The 27612-nt window shown below is 50.9% G+C and overlaps 1 protein-coding gene, 1 long non-coding RNA gene and 1 other non-coding gene across 4 annotated transcripts; 2 read left to right on the top strand and 1 right to left on the bottom strand.

Moving 5' to 3' along the window:
• Window positions 1-268: 268 nt before the first annotated feature.
• Window positions 269-24592, bottom strand: Serinc2 (serine incorporator 2). 2 transcript variants are annotated; one of them, XM_085686659.2, is made up of 10 exons: window positions 24576-24592; window positions 11145-11306; window positions 10327-10517; window positions 9681-9760; window positions 9150-9287; window positions 7200-7369; window positions 5261-5351; window positions 4855-4990; window positions 1957-2166; window positions 269-815 (listed from the first exon to the last, which is right to left on the bottom strand). In XM_085686659.2, exons 2-10 carry the CDS (start codon window positions 11178-11180, stop codon window positions 680-682), a joined length of 1188 nt encoding a protein of 395 aa, XP_085542785.1. In that variant the 5' UTR covers window positions 11181-11306; window positions 24576-24592; the 3' UTR covers window positions 269-679. The 2 variants fall into 2 exon arrangements, with proteins under 2 accessions (XP_085542785.1, XP_048290204.1); XM_048434247.3 differs by lacking the exon at window positions 24576-24592 and adding an exon at window positions 21928-22046.
• LOC146895194 (uncharacterized) lies at window positions 22095-27612 on the top strand. Its single transcript, XR_015000941.2, has 2 exons — window positions 22095-22144; window positions 23261-27612. It is a non-coding gene; the product is annotated as an uncharacterized LOC146895194 (long non-coding RNA).
• On the top strand, window positions 25768-25873 carry LOC125400530 (U6 spliceosomal RNA). Its single transcript, XR_007231972.1, has one exon. It is a non-coding gene; the product is annotated as a U6 spliceosomal RNA (small nuclear RNA).

The raw sequence follows: 27612 nt of genomic DNA, 5'->3' as shown, positions 1-27612 counted from the left end.
CCCCCTCCAGGCAAGACTGTAAAGGGTACCTAACCAGACTATCAAAAAACTACCTACAATCCACACACCACGAGCACCATCACACACCACGAGGGATGAATGGCTTGCACTGGAGGAACAGGAGCCTGTCTCTGACCCTCACACCAGCACCTCTGGCTGAGTCTGCTGCACAGATGGCCTTGGGCCATCTCAGAAGCCACTGACCCTTATTCACAGGCATGGCATTCTACTTCCCCATGGGTGAGGAGCACAGGACATGGAAGTCACACACGTGTACAGGTGTGTTTATTGGGTGGAGTCTCAGAGACTCAGTAAGGCACATGGTCTAGGAAAGAGGGTTGGCGCTGGAGGCCTAGAGCACAGGCCTTGGTGTGAGTATCCCAGTGGGGTGGGTACCCCCTGCCATCTGAGCAGCTCTGGGCCACTCTCCTTCCATGCCCTCTTCTGGGGACCCCGAGGACAGGGGCTACTTCTACCCCGAGGGTGAGTGTGCATGGCCACGGGCAGTGGAAAGTAAGGAGCTTGGTCAGAGCATAATGTTCCACAGACCCCGGAAGCACTGACAATGGAGGGTCCCCTGACTTGGGCAGGTCCTGGAAGAAGATGGGTGGGTGCGACTGAGGGTGGGCTGGCCCTTGTTGAGCCCCAAGGCACCAGGTGAGCAGGCTGCAGGGCCTTCTCAGCTGAAGTCTCTGTTGGGCAGGAGCAGGGGAGCCACCAGGGTCCACAGGTAGAGGAACAGCCCCGCCCAGCTGGCGCAGATCTTCACCCACACAGAGGTCCATGTGCTGACCATCTTCCGGGTCTCACCAGGGCTGAAACACACCATCCGGCTCATGAGCTTGGCCCCCAGTCCTGTGACCTCAGGCCTGTTCCCTGACTCGACGAGCCAGCTGAGACAACTAAATCCAACCCTGTACCTCCAAATCCTGTGTCTCTCTCACACTGGAGACGCCTTGGCCTTGGGACCCTGGACCACAGAACCAACCTTGACCTCAATTCCCATCTTGACCATACGTCTAGGTTTTGACTTGACCTGCCTCTTGGTCCCTCACTTTGTCATCCTGAGCCAAGCATAGTGATGCACACCTTCCAAGCACTTGGAAGGCGAGGCAAGAAGAACAGGGGTTAAGGACCATCCTTGGCTATATAATAAATGTAAGGCCAGTCTGGGCTATATGAGACCTTGTATCAAAAGCAAAACAAAAAAGTCCAAGGGCCAGTGGCCCAGGCCTGTAATCCCAGCTTCTCAGGAACGTAAGGCAGGAGGATCTCAAGTTCAAGCACACCTGAGCTACACAAAGAAACCCCATCTTCAGTACTTTGTCACCCAGTTCTCTGGCCTCACCCCTCATCCCTAAGGACTGATGAACTCTGACCTTAAGCCTTCCTGGCTTTGACTTTGGTCCTTATCTGATGACTCAGCCTTGGCCCCTGATTTCAGCTCCTTGACCCTCTACTGGTTTGATTGCCTCTGAACCCCAATTTTAGCCAAATGACCTATCCTCAGTGTACACTGATAGATGATTGCTCCCCAATAGTCCTGACAAGATGCAGCTCCATTGCCCCAACCCCAACTCTAGACCTCTTGATTCCAATGCTTAGTTCCATGACTTCCATTCTGATTGCCGTACCCTAATCTTGCCTCTCCCTGAACCCCACACTGGCCTCCACCACAACCCAGCTCTGATTTGCAAACATGGTCACCCTGCTGAAGCCCAGCTCCACCTCCTGTTTGTCCATTCTGGTCTCTTAGCTAAAGTGTGGGCTGATGAAGGCACAACAGGGAAATTAAGGCAGAAGGGTCGGTTTTGTGGGGGCCTAAGATAGGCTCTGCCACCTAGGTTCCCAAGCCTGAGCAGAGACCGGAAGACCCAGGAGGGGCTGGAGAAAATACTCAGGGAGTCCACCCGGGGCTGGCTGGGTCCTCCCGCCCACCAGGCTGTCACAGCGCACCTGTACCAGTTGGTAAGTGTCATCATGACATGCAGGGAGGCCAAGACCAGGCAGAAGTGGAAGAAGGAGTAGCTGTAGGTAACACCATCCTGTTCGTTGTCGTACGCACGGCCCTCACTGACGGCCACCTGCTGCTGCTGTATAGTCTCCACGGGACACTGCTCCGTCTGCATTAGGCTGTTCACCTGCCGGTGGTCAGAGGATCGCAGACTGTGGGAGAGGAAGGCAGGCTGTTAGGGCCACTAACGGAGATGGGTAGACACAGCAGGGTGTGACTTGTGAGCCAGGGTCACAACACTAGACTCGGGTGGCCCAGGCTCCTTGGACGCCCAGGAGCCAACACAGTTCAGTCTCTCAACTGTACTCTGATCCTTACGACCCTGAGTAAAATACAGCTCTGTGAGCCCTTGATTCCCTCAAGTATCTCCCAAATGCCCAGTCCAGGGTATAAACTAAATAGTCACTCCACCACTTCCAAAGCAGGTACTGAATACTGAATACTGAGTACCAAGTACCAAAAGCACCAAACCAGGAGCTTCATTCATTGAGGTTCTGCTGGCTCAGTTTTGGTCACGAACTAGGGAACCTCAACTGAGAATTCCTTCCACCAGATCAGCTTGTAGGCAAGTCTTTGGGACATTATCTTGGTTAATTATTGATATAGGAGGACCCAGCTCACTGTAGGCAGTGCCACTCTGGACAGGTGGCCCTGGGCTACATAAGAAAGCCAGCTGAGCAAGCCATGCAGTAAGCCAGGAAGCAGTGGTGTTCCGTGGCTTCTGCCTCGGTTCCTAATTCCAGGTTTCTGCCTGGAGTTCTTGCTCAGACGTTTCCGCGATGAACTGTCTTCTGTCTGGAAGCATAAGCCGAAATAAATCCTTGTCTCCCAAGTTGCTTTTGATCCATGGTGTTTATCACAGCAACAGAAAGAAGATTAATACAGGCTGTTTTTATTGGGTGGAGGGGGTATGTATATGTGTGCATGTGTGTATGTAGTGTGCTTGCCTGTAAGGGACATGATGCATGTGTGTATGTATGTGCATGTGTGTGTAAATGTGTAGGCAAGAAGATAGTGTTAGGTTTCTCTCTCAACTGTTCATTCACTTTCTTTTTTGAAACAGGGTCTCTCACTAAACCTGGAACTTAACATTTCAGACACACTGGCTGGCCAGCAAGCTCCCGAGCCCCTCCTGTCTCCACCCTGCAGTGCTGGGGTACAGCAGTATCCTGTAGGTATATGCTTGGGGTACAGGAGTGTGCTGTAGGTATAAGCTGGGGTACAGCAGTGTGCTGTAGTATATGCTGGGGTACAGCAGTGTCCTGTAGTATAAGCTGGGTTTACAGCAGTGTGCTATAGGTATAAACTGGGGTATAGCAGTGTCCTATAGTATATGCTGGGGTACAGCAGTGTGTTGTAGTATAAACTGGGGTACAGCAGTGACCTGTAGTATATGCTGGGGTACAGAAGTGTGTTGTAGTAAAAGCTGGGGTACAGCAGTGTGTTGTAGTAAAAGCTGGGGTACAGCAGTGTGCTGTATTATAACCTGGGGTACAGCAGTGTGTTGTAGTATAAGCTGGGGTACAGCAATGTGTTGTAGTAAAAGCTGGGGTACAGCATTGACCTGTAGTATATGCTGGGGTACAGAAGTGTGTTGTAGTAAAATCTGGGGTACAGCAGTGTGTTGTAGTAAAAGCTGGTGACATAAGCTCAGGTCCTCATGTCTGCACAGCCTGTACTTTCCCCCTGACCCATCAGCTCAGCACTCTGGTTGGTTTGTGTGACAGTCTCACACAGTCCAGGCTGGCCTGAACTATGTCACTATGTCACTCTGGTTGTTCTGAAACTCACAGCAATCCTCCTGCTTCTGCTTCCCAGGGGTGGGAATTAAAGGCATGAGCCATGTCTGGAAACTTTGAGCTTTGTTAGTCCTGGGCATTTAGTGTTAGCCACTGCCTTCATGTTTAGGAAAAGAAAGCACAGGGGAAGTCAGTGCAGAGCATTGGCCTAGCACATGCTAGGCTCTGGCCGGATCACAGCACTGAAAAGAAAGGCCAAAAAATGCCATGGGTCCCCAAGAAGACTCAATGAGGTAAACGTCCTTGCTGCTCAACCCTGGTGTCCCCGAGTTTCATTCTCACAACCCGTGTAACGGTGGAGGCAGAGAACTGACCTCACAGCCTTATCCCCTGACCTCTACATATGCGCGTGGTACAAGCACTCATACATACACATCATGCTCATATTTGCAAGAATAATTCTTAAACGTCTGTATTTTATTATCTGGGTGCTGACCTTTCTTGAGCTCTTGGTTAGCTAATGAATAACTCAGTATATTAGACACTTTGGAATTTTACTTGGGATTTTTTTTTTTTACAGCTTGCACCTTAATACTTTGATTCTTTGCTGTTTCTATTGGCCAACAGCGTTGTTCTAATAAATTCTATGAGAAAGTTTTCACAAAAATAATAAACAGGACCAGGGACATGGCTCAGAAGGTCAAGTCACCTGCTGCCAAGCCTAATGGCATAAGTTCAATCCCAAAGGAGAGAACCAACTAAAAGGGGGCATTTTCTTGATTAATGATGGATTAATCAATCATTAAAGGGGAGAGGAGGAGAGAGGGGGAAAGCCCACCCTACTGTGGGTGATACCATTGTTGGGCAGATAAGCCTGGAGTGTAGAAGAAAGAGAATTGAACAGGCCACCGAAAGCAAACCAATAGGCAGTGTTCCCTCTGTGCCGGACCGTGACTGAGGCATACAATCGTAATCCAAATAAGCCTTTTCCTCACCATGTTGGTTTTGGTTACAGTGCTTATCACTGCAATAGGAAGCTCCTCATCCTCTCTCACCCCTCCCCCCACTCAGTACCCGTCCCGGAGCCCAAGTCCATGGTACCTAATGAAGAAGATGCACAGGATGAAGATGACGAGGCCCACGATGCTCGGGGCGTCCCACCACACGGTGCTGTAGTCCTCCAAGTTCATCTGGCCTGTTCCATTTCTGGTGGGCAGGTGAGGGTTGCATTTTTGATCTGGGTGAGGAACATAGACACCTTTATCCTTAGCTGACTGGATCTAGGAGCCAGGGAACTCTGAGGAGAAGCAGAGAGCTGACCCAAGAGGACAGACAGACAGACACACTCACAGGGTGGCAGACACAATAAAGACAGATAAACAACTCCAGGAGCAGATGGGGCCCTCCTGCCCACCCCCAGTATCGAGCCTCTAGGTGTCCCACACCCCTGTGATGTCCCTAACACGTCAGCAGGCCACTGCTGGACCAGTGTCTGCCTCACACTCACCAGGGACGTTGGAAAGGGCCGACCAGGTGACAAACATGGTATACAACGTGATGACGGAGGCCTGCAGCAGACCTGAGTTAGGCTGGGCATCCTGGCAATAACAGTTCATAGGTAAGCGCTCAGCCCACTCACCCCACTAGAGCACCCGCCACTCCTCCCTACCCAAAACTGGAGCCCTAGTTCTTTCTCTTGACACCCCAGATTACCAGCACCCTTTCTTCAGCAAATGCTCAGGTCAGTCCCTCTCTAGATTGCTCAGCTTCACCTGCCCCCTACACCCCACTGTCACACTCCAGACTCTGCAGCCCCCTCCTCTCCTACCTCACCTGGCCCCTCTACCCAGGTATGGTTGGGGGGGACTGGAGAGGGGAAATGAGGCTTAAGCGCCCCCCCCCACTGCATTTTGAAGAAGTGTGTGTGTGTATGTGTGTGTGTGTACGTGTGTGTGTGTACGTGTGTGTGTGTGTGTGTGTGTGTGTGTGTGTGCACATGACCATGGAGGACAAAGATACTCCACCTGTCATCTCAGGAACCATCCTTTTGTTTTTTGAGAGACAAGGATTCTCAGTGGGACCTGGCACTTGCCAGTTTGGCTAGGCTGGCTGTCCCTACCTCCCTAGCTCTTGGATAATAAGCACACCTGACCTTTTTGACATGGGCACTGTAAGAACCAAAGCCAACCTGCAAGCCCCACCTGCCCAAGAACCAGGTGACTTCCTGGAATTCTGGGAGTTGTAGTTCTTGGAAAATAATGGTCAAATGGGAAATATAGTGGCCATACAGTTTTGTCTTTTAAAAACCCCTACAAGGGGCTGGAGAGATGATGGGGAGGCTGCTCTTCTAGAGGTCCTGAGTTCAATTCCCAGCAACCACATGATGGCTCACAACCATCTGTAATGAGATCTGGTACCCTTTTCTGGTCTGCAGGCATACATGCAGACAGAACACTGTATACATAATTTTTAAAAAAAACCAACTTAAAAAAAAGATTTAAAAAAAAAAACCTACAACCATCTTCCCCAGCCCCTCTTTACTGCTCTAAGTTTGTTTATAAACTTAGTAAAGTGAGGGTGACAATGACGTGAGGAACAAGAGACATGGATGACAGGCGCCACTAACAGCTGCTGACTATGCTCCTCCCTCTACTTCCTCACAGCTGTACCCCCAACCTGAGCAGCAGATCTTGGTGACAGCAAGTGCCCATCAAGTGAGCCCTGCATGCATCACCTCCAGAGGCTTCGACTTCCACATTGGGAAATGAAAGCTCTGGGCCAAAGAAAGGCCCCCAACCTTTAAGCTACCTCTCAACCCTGAGACCCAAACAGGGGTCAGAGATACTCTCCGAAGGGCAAAGGACCATTCTGCCATCCCTGTCCATTGTCTCAGAGGGTCTGGGATGGGGTGTCAGGAAATCACACCCCACTCCCCAGCACCTCCTTTCAAACTCTGAAAACCATTTCTCTTGACCGACACAACACTGAGAACCACAGCAACATCTGGAGTCCACGTGACACCTATGTGCAACCGCAGAGAGCATTTGCACATGAGGAGGAATGAGCACAGCACGGTTAAAGTTATTTCTCAATCTGCTGCTGAGATGGCTCAGCAGTTAAGAGCACTGGCTGCTCTTCCAGAGGTCCTGAGTTCACTTCCCAGCAACCACACGGTGGCTCACAACTATCTGTAATAGGATCTGGTGCCCTCTTCTGGCCTGCAGGTGTACATGCAGAGTGCTCATAAAACATAAATAAATTTTTTTTAAAAAGCACTTTGCCCAAAGATGCCTAGCTTGTAGATATGACAGCCAAATCAGGAGACCAGGAACTTAGATGCTATCAACACAGGCCAGGTCTCTTTGACCTGTCAACACCTGTCCTGAGACCCAGCTTCATCTGTCAAGTCCCACCTGCAAAGGGACTAGACCAACGGGCAGGCTCACCTGGACCTTGGGCAGGACAGCCACGATGGAGACGCAGACGCAGAAGGTGAGATTGAGGCTGATGAAGACCTTGCCCTCGTGGCAGGCGCCAGACTCGGTGTAGTAGACAAACATCAGCGCCACAGCGGCGATGGACAGCAGGTAGAAGAGGAAGGTGAAGAAGAAAAGGCCTGGTGAGTGGAGATGAGCAACAGTTCAGGTTCGTGAGGCAGAGGCAGGACCGCAGCTACCCCAGCGGGCTGCAGCTGCCCTCCCGCCAGAGGCCTCAGTTCCTTGATGCGAGGTGTGGCTCCCCACGGCACCTTTGTGAGTTCCTGCCCAACCCAATCCATAATGACTCATACGCTGTAAGGAGGTGACTGTCACTCTAAGGACAATAAAGACCAAACAGGGTTGTACCGGACGCCATTGCACCGCTATCATTTGAAAAAATTTGCTGGTAGGGCTGGAGACAGCTCGGCAGCTAGGAGCACTTGCTGCTCTTACAGAGGACTGGGGTCAGCTCCCAGCACTCACATAGTGACTCACAACTGTCCACGACTCCAGTTCCAGGTGATGTGTCACCTCTTCTAACGTCCAGAGACACCAAGCACACTCACACTGCACACACAAACATGCGGACAAACACCCATACACATAAAATAAATAAAGCCAAAATAATTTGCTGGCAAAACCCACAAGACGATATAAGATATGAGAAATTCAACTTTTACACTCCATTATATGTTTAATCCCTGCCTAAAGTTCTAGTTTGGGTTAGCCAACTTCAGCAGCCTTGGATCTTGAATATGATAAAATTCTGTAATCTAGAAAAATGACTGATGATGAATGATCTGGCAATAAACCCAGGCTCCAATCCGAACTCAAAACACCCCATTTTCTAAAATAGTCTCACCAATTCTCTCTTCTTGTTGTTGTTTTGAGACAGGGTTTTTCTATGTAGGCCTGACTGTCCTGAAACTTGCTCTGTAAACCAGGTTGGCCTCCAACTCGCAGGGATCCGCCCGTCTCTGCCTCCTGAGCACTGGGATTAAGGTGTGCACCACCACACCAGGACCTTTACTGTGGTTTGGCACTGACACGCACGCATGCACATTAGTGAATATTAAAAGAAATTGTTTTTAAAAAGTTTGAACAGAGTGCCCCGCATGGGTGCATAATAGTGATCCCAGAAGCCATGGGTATTCAATGAGGAAAGGGGTACCAATCTCCAGTCACAGTTAACCGTGGCCTCATGAGCTAGCCTGGGCGACCTAGGGAGACTGTGCCTCAAAATAACAAGAAAGAAGTGGGCTGGGGGTGTAGCTCCGTGGTATAGTGCTTGCTTGACTAGCGTGCTCGAGATCCTGGGTTTAATCCCCAGTAATATTTTTAGAAAAGGTTTCCTGGTGGTGGTGGCGCACATCTTTAATCCCAGCACTTGGGAGGCAGAGGCAGATCTGTGTGAGTTCAAGGCCAGCCTGCTCTACAAAGAAAGTTCCAGGGCAGCTAAGGCTGTTACATGGAGAAACCTTGTCTTGAAAAAAGAAAGAAAAGGTTATATTAGCGAATTGTCATTAGTACATGGTAAGATTTTCATCAGTTGCCCACAAAACAAGGGTGTTGTCAATAGCTCATGAGGTCTGACGGCTGGACAGAGATCAGCAGGCTCAGAAAGTGAGAAGGGCAATGAATGCTGGCCCGGGCTTTCTTACAGACTTAGGAGAAGTGGAGGGGATTCAGCAGGGATTCCAATAACCAGACATCACTTAAAGTATGGTTGAGCCACCACCGAAAAGGCTTGGCACATTCCCTGCTCTGTGTAGTGTGTCCCTCGGAAACTATGGACCTCAACCCCTCAGGGCCCCTCAGGCAGCTTCCCAGGGCCTGTTCCCTCCTCCAAACTTCAACTCCAGACCCCGACTCATCGGGCACCCAGCCCCTCAGTGTGGGGGCCAGCACGGCACTGACCTGCATACCAGGCTGGGGAGTCACACTCCTCGGCCTTGCACAGCCACCGCTGATTCCAGGAGTGCGCGAAGTCAACGAACAGGATCAGCTGGATGAGGATGAAGAGGAAGGAGCCCACGACGCCAAAGTAGAACCAGACTGTGGGGAGAGAGCAATGGGGTGGGTGGTTGGGGCCATAGGAGTGGCTACGGGGACAGCAGGTCCCCAGGGTTCCTAGCATGGCTTCACTCAGCTCTCCTTTCTCAAACACACAGATTCGTGCAGTAGCCACTTGTGTTTGCATGGGAGACAGGACAGAAGCAGAGTCCTCCTCTCTTGGCGAGGCTGAGTAGGGTTCAGGCTAGGTGGTCCCCCCACCCCGAGTTACCCCCAGGCTTCAAAGCCCAGCACAAGGATGCTATCTAGTGAAGAGAATGAGGAGGGCTGCCAGCCACCTGGAGTCAGTGTGATGCCAAGGCAGAGTCACCCACACTCTCCCACTCACCCCACCATCCTCCTTGCTGCCCCTCCCGTGCCCTCAGAGCCACCTACTCTTGGGAAAGGAACCATCAGGGATGTAGAAGGCACCCACGGTGATACCCACGAGGATCAGGAACTTAAAAAACCAAAACCTACAAGAGAGATGAAGGGGGAAGCTGAGTGGGGGCATCGACAGAACCAGAGTGGAGGCAGCCCAGAACCTCCACCCCAAGGGACAGGTCCTAGGAGAGAGGAAGGGGCATGCTGATGACCTGACAGACAGGGTCTTCCCCACTCCTAGAAAAATTCTGGAACTCAGGGCGGGGGAGAAGAACCAAGCAGCGAGACTATAACTGAACTGTTGTGTGTGTATCAACCGTTACCATCTCTGAACTTTATCCTCCATTCAAAACGGATTTGAGTAGGGGTAGCTCAACAGGTGACTTGTCACGCAAGCATGAAGACCGACATGTGATCTTCAGCCCTCACATAAAAACCCAGACATGCTTGTCGCTGGGGGGCCTGGCCAACCAGGCTAGTGTAATCAGCCCCAGGTTTCCCTGTTTCCTGTTTCACAGTGTGGATGGTTACGGGGAACAGCTGAGGCTGACCTCTTGGCTTCTACCAGTCTGAGGGCAGGGTCTAGAGCCCCTGGGGACAGGCAGAAGGGAGAAAAGTCTTCCAGGGGAGTGTGCAGGTGCATGTGGTTGCCCCTCACCCATTCTGGATGGCCGCTCGCGGGTCCCGGCTGCTGCGGACGCAGATCATCAACAGCATGAAGAAGAAGAAAAAGGCCGCTGTGGCAAAGCACATGCGGTAGACGGCGCGGAAACCCAGCAAGGAGCCACAGTCAATGGGGCCCTGCAGGACCATGGGTTGCTGGGCCCTGTCCTCACACACCCAGGGCAGCTGTGGAGACAACAGGGCAGCTTGAGGGCGCCATCCACCAGAACCCTGCAGCCTTCACTCAGGCCTGTTTCCCTAAGAGAGGTTGCCCAGACCACTTTCCCATAACAACTCCCTCCTAGCTGACCACTTCCCTGCTGTCACAACCTCTTACAATCATCACCCACACCCCACACCTCCATCTCAGTGCTGCTGAGCCCTGCTTCCCAGGCGGTCTCCGCCTCCTGCCTTTAACAGAACCACTAAGAGGCTTGAGGGAGCCCCGAGAGAGTTGGCCTCTCTATGGACTCTGCAGGGATCCGCACCTCTGCACAGGTCAAGATGTTAGTCTTGGGCCTCAAAGCCCCCAGTGGGGCTGCGCTAAAGTCGTCAGGATTCCCAACCAGGGCTTCAGCATTTAAGGGGAGACGCACTCCCAGAACCTGCCTCTAGAGGGCAGTAGTGATGAATAGGATTTTCCACGGGGAACCCGCTCCTGAGAAACAGATTCACCCTGTAGGAAGCTCAGGTGTCCTCCCACTCCTGCGTACCAGCACCTGGAACTTCAATTACTTTTCCTTGACTGTGAAGGGCGGGGCGGGGCGGGGCGGGGCGATCCGAGTGCCTCCCAACACCCTCGCAGACACTTACCTTGTAAAGCTGACTCTCCACTCCGGGGCTCAGCATGATGATGGACACCAGCACCCCCAAGAAGAGAAAGCTGGTGAAGAGAAGGCGGCTCACCGTGGAGTTCCGGGTTGAGGGGCAACAGCCGCATAGGATACAGGGTGCAGAGCCGCAGAGGCAGGATGCCTAGGGGAGGCAGAAGCGGCAGCCCCATCAGTTCCATTCCCTACATGGGCACTCAACACCCTCCACCTGCCCCATCTCAGTCTTCAAGTCTGTGCTGACCTGGGGAGAGTTTAACTTTCTAGTTCAATACTGAAACTGAATCCATATAGGACCACAAAGCCTGTAGCAGCAGAAGTGAGGGCTAGTGTCACACTATTGCTGAGGCAGAGGGGGTGATTAAAAAGAAAACCAGATGGCCAGCTGCCACTGATGAATGACCTGTGTGACCTGTCACTCAACCTCTGAGCCTGTTTCCCAATCTATAAAATAGGGATCATGAAGGTAGCCACTCTTCACAGTTGTGAGAATGAAGTAGAGAGTTCAAATTGCTTTGTTTCTTAGATTTATTTAGTCTATGTAAACTGATGTTTGTAGCCTGCAGACCAGAAGGCATTGGCTCCCATTGATGGTTGTGGGCTGCCATGTGGGTGCTGAGACATGTGGGTGCTGAGAATTGAACTCTGAACCTCTGGATGGGCAGACAGTGCTCTTAACCACTGAGCCATCTCTCCAGTCCTGGGTGTTTAAATTGTAAGCCCCAGTCAGGTGTGGTAGCATATGCCTGTAATCCCTGGGACAGAAGGATCAAGAGTTCAAGGCCAATCTCAGCTTCATAGTGAGTTTGAGACCTGCCTGGGTTACATGAGACCTTGTGCCAGACAGACAGACAGACAGAATGCAAGCTCCTTGGGACCCCCTATCTCTTCCCCAGCTCATGATTTCTCCATAGTTCTCTACTACTCTTTGTATCTTACTTGTCTGTCTGCATCTTCCGTATAACAACAATGGATTTTTGTCCGCTTTGTTCACTGGGTCAGACCCAGAAACAGTACCCAGAACCTAATAGGGGCTTATGAACTATGTGTTCAATGAACATAAAGTGTTTGGCATAGAACCGGATACATGTTAAGCCCTGAGAAATCAGGATGTTCAAAACATCTGAAATTGAGGCTCCTCGGAGGCTGCGTTTTGTCTGGGGCAGAACCCATGCTGGACAGCTGATGGTGGCCTAGTGCCTCTCAGCATCCATTGTGTAGGCTGCAGCCTTCCTAGGCTGAAGCCACTGAGGGATTAGGGAGACAACACCATAGCCAAGTCCATAAAGAAAAGACTCAGTCCTCTGGGAAACCAATCCCAAGCACAAGTCTTGAGGAAACAGCCCGAGTTCTCACCCAGGTATTTAAGAACCCAAGAGGAACAGTCTTCGATGGACCAAAAAGACCTTAAGCCAAAAGTTACTGGCATTTAATAAGCTATTCAGATACTGAGAGATTCCATATCAATGACAGAGCAAACCAGACTGGTTTTGACTGGGTTATAGCAAGTCCTAGAAGGCCCTCCTTGAGGAAGTGAACTGAGGGCTGAAGGATCAGGAAGCAATACCAAACCCAGAGAGAAAACATTACTGCCTGCAGCAGCAGAAACTGTGGCATTTGAGGAAGGAAGGTGAAGAAGGCATGGTGAGCTGGCAGTGTAATGTCTGATGGGCAGATGGGAGCAGACAGGGACCACCCGACCATGGCTTTCATCCACAGGACAGTGGACACCCTCTGGGGGTACACAGCCCCGACTGCAGAAACAACCTCAGCCCATAGGTCAGCTTGACTGACCAAAGCTTCAGAAACTATGGCTTCTCTGAGAACTTTCTTGAACCCATGAAGGACACAACTCTCTCCATGTGGCTGCCTTCCTATCTGCCTCTTCTCCCAAAATGAAAGATCCCCGGAAATACTGTCACCCACAAAATCAAGAGTAACAAGGATGCTAACCCAGCAGCTTCTGGCCCTGTATTCCAGCTGTTCCTGAAGCCCAGCCTCCTGGGCTTTGGGGAAGCCAGAGAGATGTCTCAGTTTACACATGCAGATGATGAGGTTAAACATTACAGGCTTAGCAGAGGTCATAGGAAAGCACGCTCACACAGCACGGAGGCTGGGAGACGGAAGTGATAGGAAGAGCTAACTCTAGGGTGGGTGGAAAGCGTGCCACCCACCCCTGGGATGCTTCCCATCTAAAATATGAAGAAAGTAAGACCCAAAAAGGTGACAGGAGACAGAGCATGGCCACACACGCTTAGAATCCCAGCACTCCAGAGGCGGAGGGCTGAGGGAAGAGGATCGTGACCTTAAGACCAGTCTGAGCTAAACAATGCATTTGAGCCTGTCCATCCCCGTCACTACCCCAAAAAAGTTTCATATGACCGAGATCAGCCTAGAAGCTGGGATTGAAACTCAGGTCTCCGCGGCCAATGCCAAGCTTTGCCCACAGACACACCACTTCCCAGCCCACAAGCTCGCAGATTGGAGTGTCATTTAATGTCTAAATGCCCCAGCCATGCAAACAATCCCTGCAAAACTAGCACAAACCACGACTTCCCTCCCACATCAGGTGCCTGCTTCCATTAGGCCCCGCCTCCAGGTCCTTGCACTTTCAGTTTGGGCCACTTGGAACAGTCAGACATGCGACCAAGTTTCAGCGAGAAGCTGTTTCAGTTCATTTCGTCACCAAGAGGTCAAAATACAGAAGCTTTTCCAGGAGCTCCTGAGACCTGAAACGTCAGGGTATCTCAGGTTAAGAGAGATACAGGCCCAATACACTGCTCCCCAGTGTGCAAGTCCACACACCATTTGATCAACTGCTACCCTGACCTGGCCTGGACCAGGTCCCACCAGAGCTGCTTCCTACAGACACCCTAGCCTCTGGGCAGGAGGGAGAGCAGCCATGAGCTCACAGGAACACCAGAAGTGCACTGTGTGCTGTACAAGGCAGGAAATAACCTGAGGAGGCTGGCAACCAGGTACCTGTCATGTATATCACGGTCCTCCACAACAGGACTGCTCTATGGTGTGTGTGTGTGTGTGTGTGTGCGGGCTGCAGCATGTTAGATCACTATCTGCTGATTTCACGTATATAAAAATAATAAAGGTTTTAGTCACACTCCTGTCATCTCAGCTGTTCAAGAAGCTAAGGCAGAAAGGTTGCGAGTTCAGAACCAGCCTGGGCTGCAGAGTGAGGTCAAGGCTAGCCTGGAGGACTTAGTGAGACCCCATTTCAAAGTAAAAAAATTTAAATGTCTGAAGAGGTAGCTCAATAGTAGAACACTGGCTTGGCACAAGATCTGAGCTTACTCTCCAGCATTGCAAAAATAATTAGATTGTTCTTGTTGAGACTATCTGCTTGACCAGGCTGGTCTCAAACTTACTACATAGCTGAGGATGACTCTGAACTCCTGATCTTCTATTTTCCAGCCTCCACCAAAACCCTTCCTTTTCTCTTCTTCTTTTCTTTCTTTCTTCCTTTCTCTCTTTCTTTCTTTTTTTCTGTCTTTGTTTGTTTTTTGTTTTTGTTTTTCAAGACAGGGTTTCTCTGTAGCTCTAGTTGTCCTGGAACTTGAAACTTACTCTGTAGACCAGGCTGACCCAGAACTCAGAGCTCACCTGCCTCACTCTGCTTCCTAATTGCTGGAATTAAAGGGTGTTCACCACCACCACCCAACTCTTTTCTTTTTTAGATAGAATCTCACTATGTAGCCCTAGCTGACTTGGATCTTGATATATAGACCAGGCTGGATTCTATTCACAGAGGTCTGCGTGCCTCTGTCTCCTGAAGGCTGGCTGAGATAAAAGCATGCACCACCAGGCTACAAGGTTTCTTAGTATCTGACCAACCCTGCGGGAGTCTCTGCAGTGAACCCCCAGAAAGCACCTGGCCAGCCTCTTGCCTGCTGACAACAGTGGAGAGCTTACTCCCTTCCCCAGCGAGCCACACAGCTTTGGAGCCTGGTGGATAGTGGTATCCCTAAGTCATTCATCTGCCCTCCTGGATGTTCCTAGAAACATTTGTAGGGCACTGGGTAGGCAGAAGAGGGAGTTCAGGGGCCACAATTTTGAGATGTGTTTAAAATAAAATGGCTTTCACTTCTAGATGTGCACACCCCCCCCCCAAAAAAAAAACCTTGAAAACTACACTGAAACCAGTACTTGGTCTGCAGACTGAACAACCCCTGAACAGATAAAGTTTGGTCTGATACACACTGGAGTGTTAATGTAACCCTTACAAAGGAAACCCTGGGTGTGATGGAGCAAACCTGTAACCCCAGCAATCGGAAGGCAGAGACAGTGCAAGGCCAGTCTGGGCCACACAGGGAGATGTGCCACAAAATAATAAATAAACAGATTCCATTCCAACACAGGCCACAATCTGCACGACACGATTCGGAATGACATAACCCAAGCACAAAGGACACGAACTATAAGGAACCCAGAATAGCTGAATACATTGAGAGGAAGCTTCGGTGAGCTGGCGTGGTGACCAAGGACCACACCGGGGTTTCGGTCTGGGGAGATGGAAAAGATGCTGCGGGCGGTGCTGGCAATGCCCGCAATTCAGTGTGAAGCTGATGTCCTTGAACTGTAATGAAATCGGCTAAACTGAGGCCAAGGGAGGCTGATGCGGAAGAATTCACAGCACTCTAGTGCCCGAGGTGGGTCAGGGTCTCATATCGAGTCCTCACTCCAAAGAAACAATGACTGCAGAGGCAGAACATGTGTGGGAACATGTGTGTATTTCAGCACAGTACTGGGGGTGGGGCGGAGGAGCGACTGTGATGGAGCTCAGTTGGTGCTTTATGTGCACAAAGCTTTGGTGTTGGTCCTGGGAGAGGGGGTGCAGGCATCTGTACTCAGGAGGCAGAGGCAGGAGGGTCGGGTGTTAGTCTGGTTAGTCTGAGGCTAACCTGGGATACATGAGACCCTGGAGTGGGGGGAGAAAAAGGGAAGGGAGAGGAGAAAAGAGAAGTGGAAATAAAAGGAAAGGAAAGGAAAGGAAAGGAAAGGAAAGGAAAGGAAAGGAAAGGAAAGGAAAGGAAAGGAAAGGAAAGGAAAGGAAAGGAAAGGAAAGGAAAGGAAAGGAAAGGTGGGCACCTCCCTGAACCCGGTGCCCCAGCGGGGAAGTAAGATTGTAGTTCAGAGGCCACAGCGCTGGCCTAGTGCACAATGACCTTCAGTTCAACACCCAGCAACACAAACAGACAAAGCTGGAGGTGGTAGCCCACGTGCATACTCCTAGCACTTGGGAAACAGAAGCAGGAGGATCACAAGTTCAAGGTCATCCTCAGCTACATAACAACGAGTTCAAGACCAACCTGAGCTACGTGAGCTCTGTCTCAAAAATCAAAACACAATACCAAGGAGGAGGAAGGAGAGGGGAGGACAAGACAGTAGAAGAAGCAGCCAAAACGCCACTGTATTTTCTGGACTTCTAGAGTGGCTGGAGCGGTACTGGGAGGTAGTCACTGTCCTCCAGGTTTATGCCAGAGAGTCTGGATTCCCCCCCTCCCAAAGGCAGCGGGACACACTGTCAAAGAAGAGTGACAGCAGATTTATACTTAGTGACAGAACTATGGTCCCAAAATGAGGAGGCAGATGGTGGAGCAGGGGTGGTGAGGAGAGAGTCACTGGCTGCTCTGAGTCACCCAGAAGAGAGAACTGACATCAGCGGCAGTTATCACTGAGAGCCTGGACTGACGATATTCATTCAGACAACGCCACTTGCCTGGGGTGGGTCATTTAACTAGGACTGTCTGGAAAGATAAATGACTAAAACAAAGATCAAAGATCCAAACAGTAGCCATTATACTATATAATACGGTAGGATAGGATATGCATTTCATCGCTATATAATACGGTAGGCTAGGCTAGGCTATGCATCTCATAACTATTTAAAAATCAAAACTTGGCACAGGGATGCACCCTGAAGCCTCCACAAACCATCCAGTCATGTAAGCACAGAGGGAGAGACAGCTGAAGGCTCCCACACTTCTCGCTGCAGGCTTCTGAAGCCGGCTTGGCGCCCACTCTTTCAGCGTTTTCTCTCCCTGGACTCTCAGTGTCCTTATCTGTGAAATGGGCTCTTGGGCAGGATACTAACTTGGCCAAGTTCAGGCTCTATATACGGACAGCCTTGAGTTTCGCGGTGTTCCCTGAAAGTGGGGTGTACCCACTTCCTCACTGGCAGTCCTCAGTAATTCACCACTGTGTTGTGTTTATGGCTTGGCTGCTGCACACCAGCTTGATGCAAAATGTATCCATGCACCCCTCTTGGTACTGTTTAATGCCTACACAGGTAAGGGGTGGGGCCCGCTCTTCCTCCAACTCTATGGACATGGAGCGGGTTATGTGCTGCCCACGTGGGCAGATGAGAAGATGCCAAGTCAGGGTTTGAACCCACATCTTGGACAGTCCATCAAACGCATAACCCTCCTTAAAAATCAGCTAGCCACCCAGACTGTGTGGCTTGTCTAGTTGCTTCCCACCCTGTGAACCCAGCCTATCTTCCCACCTAAGGCAGGACTCACCCGTCCAGTGCAAATGCCAAGCAGAAGTAGACAACTGAGTCACAGCTAGGAGAACACAGAAGTCTCCCACCAACCCAGGCACCCAGAAATACTTGGGGCCTTCCCATCAGGACTTCTGTGTGAGGCCAGCCTGGTCTATAAAGCAAGTTCCAGGAGAGCCAGAGCTGTTACACAGAGAAACCCTGTCTCAAAAAAACAAAACAAAACAATAACAACAACAAAAAAGGACTTCTCCTGGGGACTGGAGAAATGGCTCCGTGGTGAAGAGAGTTTCCTGTGCAATCATGAAGACCAGAGTTTGGATCTCAGGACCCATGTAATAAATCATGGGTCCCATGAACACCTGAAACCCAAGCTCCTGGACAGAGTGGAGACAGCAGGCTAGCTGGGGCTTGCTGGCTTCCAATCTAGCCAAGAAAACATGAGCTCCCGGTTCAGGGAAAGACCCCACCCCAAAGGAATGACAGAGAACATGTGACACTCTCTTCTGGCTTCTGCAGGAGCACATATGTGCACGTGCCCATGGACCTGCACATACGCTCACACGTCTGGATAAGTAAATCTTTAAAAACTTCACTCCTGCCGGGTGGAGGGGGTGTGTGCCTTTAATCCTAGCACTTGGGAGACAGAGGCAGGTGGATCTCAGTGAGTTAGAGGCCAGCCTTGTCTATAAAAGCAAATTCCAGGACAGCCAGGGCTGATACAAGAGGTAGCCTGTCTGGAAAAACAAACAACAACAAAACCAAAAAGCTTCACTCCCACAGGGCAACGTTTCCTGGAAGCAGGGTACTGGGCATCGAGGAGTGCCCCACTCCACCACCTATTACTGTTTTGCTGTGAGGAAATCATTGAATCCGTCTGCTCCAGCTTCTTCATCAGAAAAACGGAAATCAATTTTCTGAGACAATTCCGAAGCCTAGGACTCAAGCCAAGGAGAACTTTTGAACTTCAGATCCTTCTTCTTACTTTTTTTTTTTAATTTAGTGGGTATGAAGTGTTTGTTTGTTTGTTTGTTTGTTTGTTGTTTTTTTTTAAAGACATGGTTTCTCTGTTTAACAGTCCTGGAATTTACTCTGTAGACCAGGCTGGCTTTGACCTCAGGAATCCTCCTGCCTCTACCTCCAAGTGCTGGGATTAAAAGTGTATGTCACCACGGCCTGAAAGGATCCTTCTGCCTCCAACTCCTAAGTGCTAAGGTCATCAAGCTCAGTTTATGCCTTACCGAGGATGGAACCCAGGGCTTCATCATTCTAGGCAAGAACAACCAAGCTACAGCCCCAGACTGAGATGAGAATAATACCAAGCGCATCACTGGGGTCTTTGCAAAGATTAAACACAAGGGCACATATACAGGATGACAGTTCCTGTCGATTGTCAACTTGACAAGATCTAGAATCATCTCAGAGACAAACACGTAGGCCTGTGTGTAAAGGAGCATCTAGATTAGTTCACTGAGGAGGGGAGTCCCGTGTAAATGCAGATAACAACATCCTGTGGGCTTGGGTCCCCGACTGAAGGAGAAAGAGAGCTGAGAACAAACATCCACATCTTTCCACTTCCTGACTGTCGGGGCAATGTGACCAGTGGTCACAAGTTCCTGCCACCAAGCCTGCCCTGCAGTAACAGACTACTGCCTCAAACTGACAGCCAAGATGGACACTTCCTCCTAAAGCAGCTTTTGCTGAGTATTTTGTAGCAAGGAAAGTAAATACTCATAAATACATAAATATTTTTCTTGCAGTGCTGGGCCCATGCCACAAGATAGTTCTGTTCCTGGGTGCTGTCCTATAATAAGGACAGAGTGAATGGTGGCCACTGCTGGCATGGTCACCTGTAAAATGGAATAACGGTGCCATAAGGATTCTGTGAGAATCAGGGAGACAGCATGCCCAAGAGCTTTGGTACAGGACATGACCTGGCATACTAAACGTCATAGGGCACCAAAGGCAGGGGCAGGTCCCTTACAGATCCTGGATAGTAGCTATCTTCCAATTCTCCCCTGGACCAGGTCTGTCTCTAGGCAACCAGAAAGCGCTTGTGTGGGGGGAGGGGGTGTAAGAGAAGAAGCCTGGACCAAAAATAAGATTTTTCTTTTTAAAAAATATGTATCCCAGGCTTCCTTGACACTCACTATGAAGTAGAGCTGACTTGAACTTCTGGTTCTTCTTCCTCTACATTCTGAATACTGGGATTATAGACATGTATCACTATGTCTGGCTTCAGACTTTTAAAAATTATTTTAGATTTATTTTTTATTTTTATTTTATGTGTATGAGTGTTTTACCTGAGTGTATGTCTGTGCACTGTGTGTGCAGTGCCTGAGGGAACCAGAAGAGGATGCTAGCTATCTTGGAACTGGAGTTACAGACCGTTGTGAGCTGCCCTATAAGCACTGGGAATCCAACTCAGGTCCTCCGGACCAACAGCCAATGCTCTTAAGTGCTGAGCCATCTCTCCAGCTCTCTGGCTTCAGGTTTGAAACCTGACTGTAGTTCCCTCATATTTCCACTGCGCAACCTGAGACAAGAGAGCTAACCCCTGGAAGGAGGGTCTGAGCAAGCCTGGCTGGCCTCAACTCTGTGGACTGCAGACTGGGTGCCTCAGAGCAGTAGTAGTAGTAGCTCTGTTCTCCAGATGGAATTCTCCACCTACATTTCCTCCTGGATAGCAGCAGCTCCCACGATGCCTGCTCACTGTACACAGGAGCTGGGCAGCAGTGTCCACCTCTCGTCTGTTATCTCCCCAGTAGTGTACCAAGGAAAGCACTGCAGAGGCCTTCAGCTCACAGATGGGGAGAGAGAGAGAGCAAGGCATAGGGAACTGGCAGGTCTGCCCTCAGAACCCTCCCCCAGCAGGGCATGGGTAACCAGGCAAGACCAGATGGGAATCTTGTGGGCTGTGAGTGGGACAGTCTCCCTCCCTAACCAGGAAGCAGTGCCTGGAATAGGGCAGGGGCATCAGCAGGCAAATATCGTTACTCCGGATCACCAGATCAGACTAGGGAGCAAGAGAACACACACACACACACACACACACACACACACACACACACACACACACCTTTCAATGAAAACAGAGGCCCAACAGAGGACAAGAGCTGTGTCCAGGGACCCACTCCATTTCCTCCCTAGACTGAGCTCACTCTCAGAAAATGGCTACAAAGAAAACCTCTAGATGCCCAGCTCTGGCCTGGGCACCCGCTCCTAACACGCACACAAATCAGGGACAAAGGAAGCAAGTCCTGAGCGTTCATTTTGCAGCCAGCCGCTGGAGCCCCTCTCCGCCCCTCTTTGTGTGGGGCCAGAAGGGGAGGGAGCAGTCTGAATGAACCGCAGATTTAATGTGAAGGGAGGAAGGGAAGGGGGCTGGGAAAGGGAAAGTATGGGCCTCCCAGGCGGGTACGGCTGCATCCCCTCCCCTCTGTTCGTTGTTGCCCCAAAACAGAGCTGGCGACCAGTCTGATCCCCAACACAGGCGACCAGGTGGGCACACACAACCTCCTTCTATTTCTGGGTCTTCCCGAATCCAAAGTTTGGCCGGGTGGTCGGTGACAATCGACACCAACCTCGTTCAAGTGGAGGGAGGGCTTCATACCCAACCCCAACCCCCATCCCCTTCCCGACTCGGGCTGGAGGGTAAAGGGTCCAGAGCTTTCAGGGGGAGTGCCCAAGAGTGAGCCGGCCAGACTGCGCGCAGAGAGAGGATGCAGACGATTCTGACGCTCAGACAGACGGACTGAGCCAGAATCCTAGAGACGCGGACCGGACAAACACAAAAGAGCAGACTGAGCCAGGCGACAGGGACAGACAGAATGACAGCTCTGCCAGAGAGAAGCACAGGCAGAGGGAAGCCGGGACCCTGCTAGTCACACAAAGAGTCCCGCGCCCCGGAGAGAGACGCGCCACGCTCCCGGGGGCCGCTCTGTGATGGAGTACGCGCAGTGGCGGCGGGGCTCCCCGTACTCTCTGCGGGCCTCAGTGTCCCGGTTCCCGGAGCGGTGGCGCCTAGGGCACCCAGCCGCGCCCCACCCTTCCCCCGCGGTCACCCGAGCGGCGACACCAGCTGTCCAGAGCCGGGCTACCGAAGCCGAGTGGCTGCGGAATGAGGATAAGAAGGGCGCCTGTGGGGTCCCAGAAAAACAAGTTTGGAGAAAACAAAAAAGAAGAAAGTACTTGGAGAAGGTAGAGAAAAAGTGAGCGGGGGCGCAGCAGGGACGGGGTGGACACTCACGCAGCTGAGCAGGGAACAGGCCCCCAGACAGGCCCCCATGGCTGAGCGTGGCCCGGGGCGCGGGGCGCTGGCCTCGGATCCCGGATCCGGTGAGACTCCAGGCGCTTGGCTGGCCCCACCCCGAGCCCAGCCCCGCCCAGGCCCCGCCCCCACCTGCCGAAGTCGCTCGACACTTTCCGGCGACGCTCGGCGGCCTCCTAAGACTCACCTGGGACAGGTACTCGGGGCTAGACTTTACCGAAAGAGGTTGAGGTGGGGAAAACTCCTGTAATTACGCGGGCGGGCGCAGCCCCACCCAACTCTGACCTAGACTTGTATCCTGAACCACGCGAGGGTATGGAAATACACCTAGATTTGAACTTCACCAGGGCCATTGTGTGACTGACTCCAGGAAGGATCTAAGGGGTGGTCCTCCGTGACTCCTTTAGACCTTGGCGCAAAACCTTTGCTCGATCTATCCGTGCTGAATAATAAATTACTGGATGAAAAGGAGGGGTGGTAATGAGTTAGCAGAGGGCTTACAGAGCATGCATGAAGTCCGGGTTTGAGCCACATAAAACGACATGGTGGCTCATGCCCGTAATTCGAGCACTCGGGAGTCTGGATTCGGGAATCAGAAACTCAAGATCATCCTAGACTGCATAGCCAGTTTCTAGGTCAGCCTGGGCTACGTGAGATTCTGTGGAAGGAAAGGAGTGGAGGGAGGAAGGGAAGGAGAGAGAGACAGAGAGATGGAGGTTGGGGGAGGCTACTTTACTTCTCTGCGCCTCAGTTTCCCCTCCTGGCACTGTTACAACACTCAGGGAGTGCTCAAGGAGTAGAAGTCCCTCATCATCCAGTTCCCACCAAGGCCCCCAACCTCGTATCTGTCTAGACCACCTCCTCTCCATCCACCTTTTCTGCAAACCACTGACCCTGCCTCCTGCCACACACACACACACACACACAGATGCAGGCAGGCCGCTCCGCACTCCTTGCTCCCTATCCGTGGGCAGCCAGACCTCCCAGCTAAGGAGGTCACTGTGGGGAGGGCATCCTGGCAGGTCATCCCCAGGATCAGGTGGAGCAGAGGTCGGTAATTATGGTAGCTCACCCCAAACCTTCTCCCCATCGACTCTAGACCAGATAATGTTAGGGAAGGAAGTGTATAGGCTTTGGCTGGCCCCAGGGGCCAAAGATCTTGCCCAACTGCTTCTCCGGGTGATTCATACAGCACCTGGCTGAGCCGGTAATTGTGCCAGGGCTGTTCCGCAAATACCCTGCACTTTCCCTCCTCCACACATCAGCCTGCGCAGTGACTTCCTCCTGAAAGTCCTTCTCTTTATCCCACCAGTGGTGCCTTCAAAGCTTTGCTCACACCCCACATCTTCGGGATGAAGAGAACCATGTCCACCAGCCTACGACCTGGCCCGACGGGGAATGGATGAAGCTCTGCCCACTTCCCTGGTGCTCCTAGCACAAGAGACCCTCACACGTCATTCACCTCACCAGAGCTCAAGCAAGAGCCACGCTCTTTCACGGCGCCACCTGAGTCCGTGTCTGTCCTGAGAAGCAGACTCATTCCCTGCCCTAATTCACAGATGAGGAAACTGAGGCTCAAGGTAGACTTAGCCCTGGCCACACACTAGTAGGGGTCATAGAAACTGCTGCTGTTGCTACTGAGGTCCGCGCAGCTCGGAAGGGGTACCCCTAGGAAGCCACCAAGTGTGACCTTGACTCAGATCCTCAAAGCCTGTCCTTGGCCAGCTGTACCTCTCTTGGAGACTGGAAGTGATTGAAAGCATCACCCTGCCCCGATTCACCTCTGGCTGTACTCTTTCTTTCTGTGAGCACTGCACAAGGAGGAGACACAGCAAGGCAGGATGCTTGCTGCATGGCTAAGTGAGCTCTCAGCGCAAACTGCTTCCTCATTCTACTGTGACAACATCCTGACTCCACAATCCCACACAGTCACCTTTCACATGCCTGCTCTCTAAACCTGAAATGCCACCCACCCTCCGATTGTGCCCATCCCAGGATCTGCTCCCTCAGACACCCCTGTCCCCATCAACTCTACCAACAGCACCCCCTCTCCATGACCCAGGATGGTAGGATGCCCAAGACACAGAGGCATGACACCTGGGGTTCCTATGCTGCCCCAGCCTCCCAGAGCCTATGCCATCCTGGGGACACTTCACCTTCTCTGCTTCGGTACCCTTCCCTGAAGTAAGGCTGGTTATTCTGCTCAACCCTACAAAGTAGGTAGGAGCAACCAAAAGCACAGTGTAATAGTAGTTGTTTTTTTTTTGAGTAGTGAGGTAGTTGAAGCAGGATCTCACTGTCTAGCCTTGGCTAGCCTAGAACTTGCTTTGTAGACCAGACTGGTCTCAAATGCACAGAGATCCACCTACATCTGCCTCCTGAGTACTGAGGTTAAAGGTGAGCACCACCATGATCACATGGCTGAGCAGCTGCTTTCTGAGAAGAAAGGGCATTAATATGGCTGCAGTGCAGAAAGAGCTCCTGAGTTTTAGGCTGGAAATTTCCACGGCAGGATACTGTGCTGTCACGGTGCTGGCCTTACCCACACCTGAGACCGAGGCCAGCTAGGCTCCGGGATCCCCAGCATCACCCTGTGAGGAAGGACCAACCCTGTGCCGACTACTCACTGTATAGTCCTGTCCGGGCACCTCCTCCTCCTTTAGCCTCACGCTTCTCATCTGTAAAACAGAAACAATCATTTTGCACGGGTTATCTCGGGGGCTGGTGAGGACATGCTGTGAAGAAGGGGATTGAAAGGTTTGATTGCTTGGCAACCTCAGCCTGTCAGCTTTTCTCCCAGCCTTCAACCTCCTGTACTAGAATAACTGTCTCTCACACCTTCAAAGACAAGATCACAACTGCGTGGCCATGACAAGTCACCCAGCCTCACCGAGCCTCACGGGAGTGCGAGGGTGCAGATTTAGCTCCTCCACTTAATGACATGGAAACTGAACTCATTGAGAAAAATTGGTCCGTCCCCCTGTGCCTGTCACCCACTCAACTCCCTAATCCCCATAGGAAGAAAGGCCTGGCTTCCACAAGCCATCTGCCCCAGGGGTCTCTGACATACTGTCATTGCTTTACTTAACAAATCTGAAAATATAGGACTTAAGCCCTCCCAAGCCCTCAATGACACCTAACTTCCCACAGTCCAGTGGTACCCAGTCCACTCACCAGCCTCCCGTCCATGAGGACTCAGACACGCTCCTGCTTTGAGCCTCCTGTCCCCTGGGCCTCAGATCTCTGCACTGGCCTCTATTTCCTGCTTATGACCCATTTACCAAGTAGGGATGAGGCCATCCCTTATGAATATGCATGTAGGGTAATGAGGGCTTGGGATTTGGGGAGCACCTGGGAAGAGGCATAATCACTATGTACCTTGGTCTTGCCATACAAATTCCCAACCAGGACTGTCCTTCCCCTCAAAGGTGCATGGGAGCTGAAGCAGCAAACTCAACAGGGGCAGTAACTGTTCACAAGCGCCTATGGCTGCTGTCACTTGGCAAAGAGGATCTTCGGTAAGACGTACCCAGTGGCTATGAGCAGAGCCAGTAAGAACCCAGGTCCTTCCAGAGCATCATGAGCTGGCATGTTTAAACCCTGCTGCCAGGTGTTCGGCTTGAGAACACTGAGCACATGGTCTTTAGAGACACATCTGGACATCACATGCCAGTTATGTGACCAAGGTCTTTGAAGAAGATTCATGAACAGGATGTCTCATGCTTGTAATCCCAGTACTTGGCAGGAGGGTTGCCATGATTTTGAGGCTAGCCTGGACTACAGAGTGAGATCATGTCTCAAAAAAAAAAATCAAAAAGCATACTCGCGTCAGCAGCACATATACTAAAATTGGAAGGATGCAGAGAAGATTAGCATGGCCCTGCACAAGGATGACACACAAATTCTTGAAGCATTCCATATTAAAAAAAAAAGTCAAAAAGCAAAAAAAAAAAAAAAGGAAGGAAAGGAGAAAGGGAGGGTGGGAAGGAGGAGAAAAGAAAGAAAAGGAAGGAAGGAAGGAAGGAAGGAAGGAAGGAAGGAAGGAAGGAAGGAAGGAAGGAGGAACAGACAGACTCCAATCTGGAAATGACAACGTGACAATACATCTGGAAGTGTAGAGACAGCTAGGTGTGTATTCACAGTGCATGTTCAACACATGTGTAAAATGATATCATTCATGCAGACACAAGTGCAGATGTCTGGCACACACATCTCTGGACCACTTTGGGATCTTTTCTCAACCATCGGTCACAGAGGGCGGAGTGTGGCATGGATGCTGAGGATGAAGCAGCAACTATGCTAATAGTCATTGTTGGTAGAGAGAATGCCTAGTGGGCTTTGTTCCCCACTCTAGACGGCTCCAGCTTCCCAAGTGGAAAGTGTCTGGGATGAGAAAGAAAAGACTGGTGAAGGTGGAAGAGACAGGCAAACAGGGGTTCTATCAGAGGTGAAGATAACCAGCCAGGGTCTGCAGACATTTCCCTCGAAGACATTGGGAGTCTGCTCTGAATGCAGGTGAGCAGAGGCATGTTGCACAGGGCCGGGTGATGCTTACTATGAGGATGTATGTGGTTATATGCATAGAGAGTGCACGTGTGAATTTGGGATGTTAATAAATCGTACACAGTATGTATACATGTGGGTTTTACATGTAGGTGTGTGGTGTTGGTGTGTGCATGTGTGGAACAGGATATATTAGTGTGGGGGCGAAAGAAAGAAAGTAGATATTACTAGGCTCAGCCTCCACATTCATTGCATGGAGATGGACCGGATAGGGAGATGGATGGAGGAAGGGGTGGGTTGGTGATGGATGGGTAAGTGTGTGGATAGAGAGATGGATGGAAGGACAGATATATGGTACAGGAAAAATACTCAATGGTACTCATCATGGGCTCCAGGTCGTAAGCGTGTAGATACTTTTCTTTCTTCTTTTTGTTGTTTGTTTGTTGTAACTATTTTTTTTTTTTTGAGATGGAGCCTCACTGTGTAGCCTCTCACAGCCTGGAACTTGCTATGGAGCCCAAGCTAGCCTTGAACTCTTCGTCTTCCTGCCTCTGCCTCCCAAGCACTAAATGTATATATACCACCATACCCAGACAGACTGCATAATTATTTTAAACTTTCTGGATGCTTGAAAGATTTGTTGTTATTGTTGTTTTGAGACAGGGTTTCTCTATACTTTGGAGCCTGTCTTGGCACTCACTCTGAGACCAGGCTGGCCTCGATCACAGAGATCCACCTGCCTCTGCCTCCCGAGTGCTGGAATGAAAGGCGTGTGCCACCACTGCTCAGTCAAAAGATTTTTTTATAATAAAATGCATATTCCGGGGACTAGTAAGATGACTCAGCAAATAAAGGCATTTGCTGCCAAGTTCCACGACCGAGGTTTGATTCCCCAGGCCCCACATGCTGTAAGGAGAGCACTCACTGCTGTAACCTGTCCTCTGACCTCCACGCAGACCCTGTGGCATACTCCCCACCCCAAATAAACAAACACGCCTTTCTCAGAAATGTACACACAACGTGAGTTAAGTGTCTGCTCCAAGAGAACCATGGACAAGGAAAGAACTGAACCCAATAGAGGCAATTCTAAACTCAACTTCTATTTTCAGATGTTGGAACACAGCTATAAACCCAGTTTTTAAAAAATGTTCTCTATAATAA

This window comes from Myodes glareolus, chromosome 3 (assembly GCF_982192425.1).
Source record: "Myodes glareolus chromosome 3, mMyoGla1.1, whole genome shotgun sequence".
NCBI classification, from domain to species: domain Eukaryota; kingdom Metazoa; phylum Chordata; class Mammalia; order Rodentia; family Cricetidae; genus Myodes; species Myodes glareolus.
The sequence above is the reverse complement of the archived record's forward strand: the minus strand, read 5'-3'. Positions and strand labels throughout refer to the sequence as shown.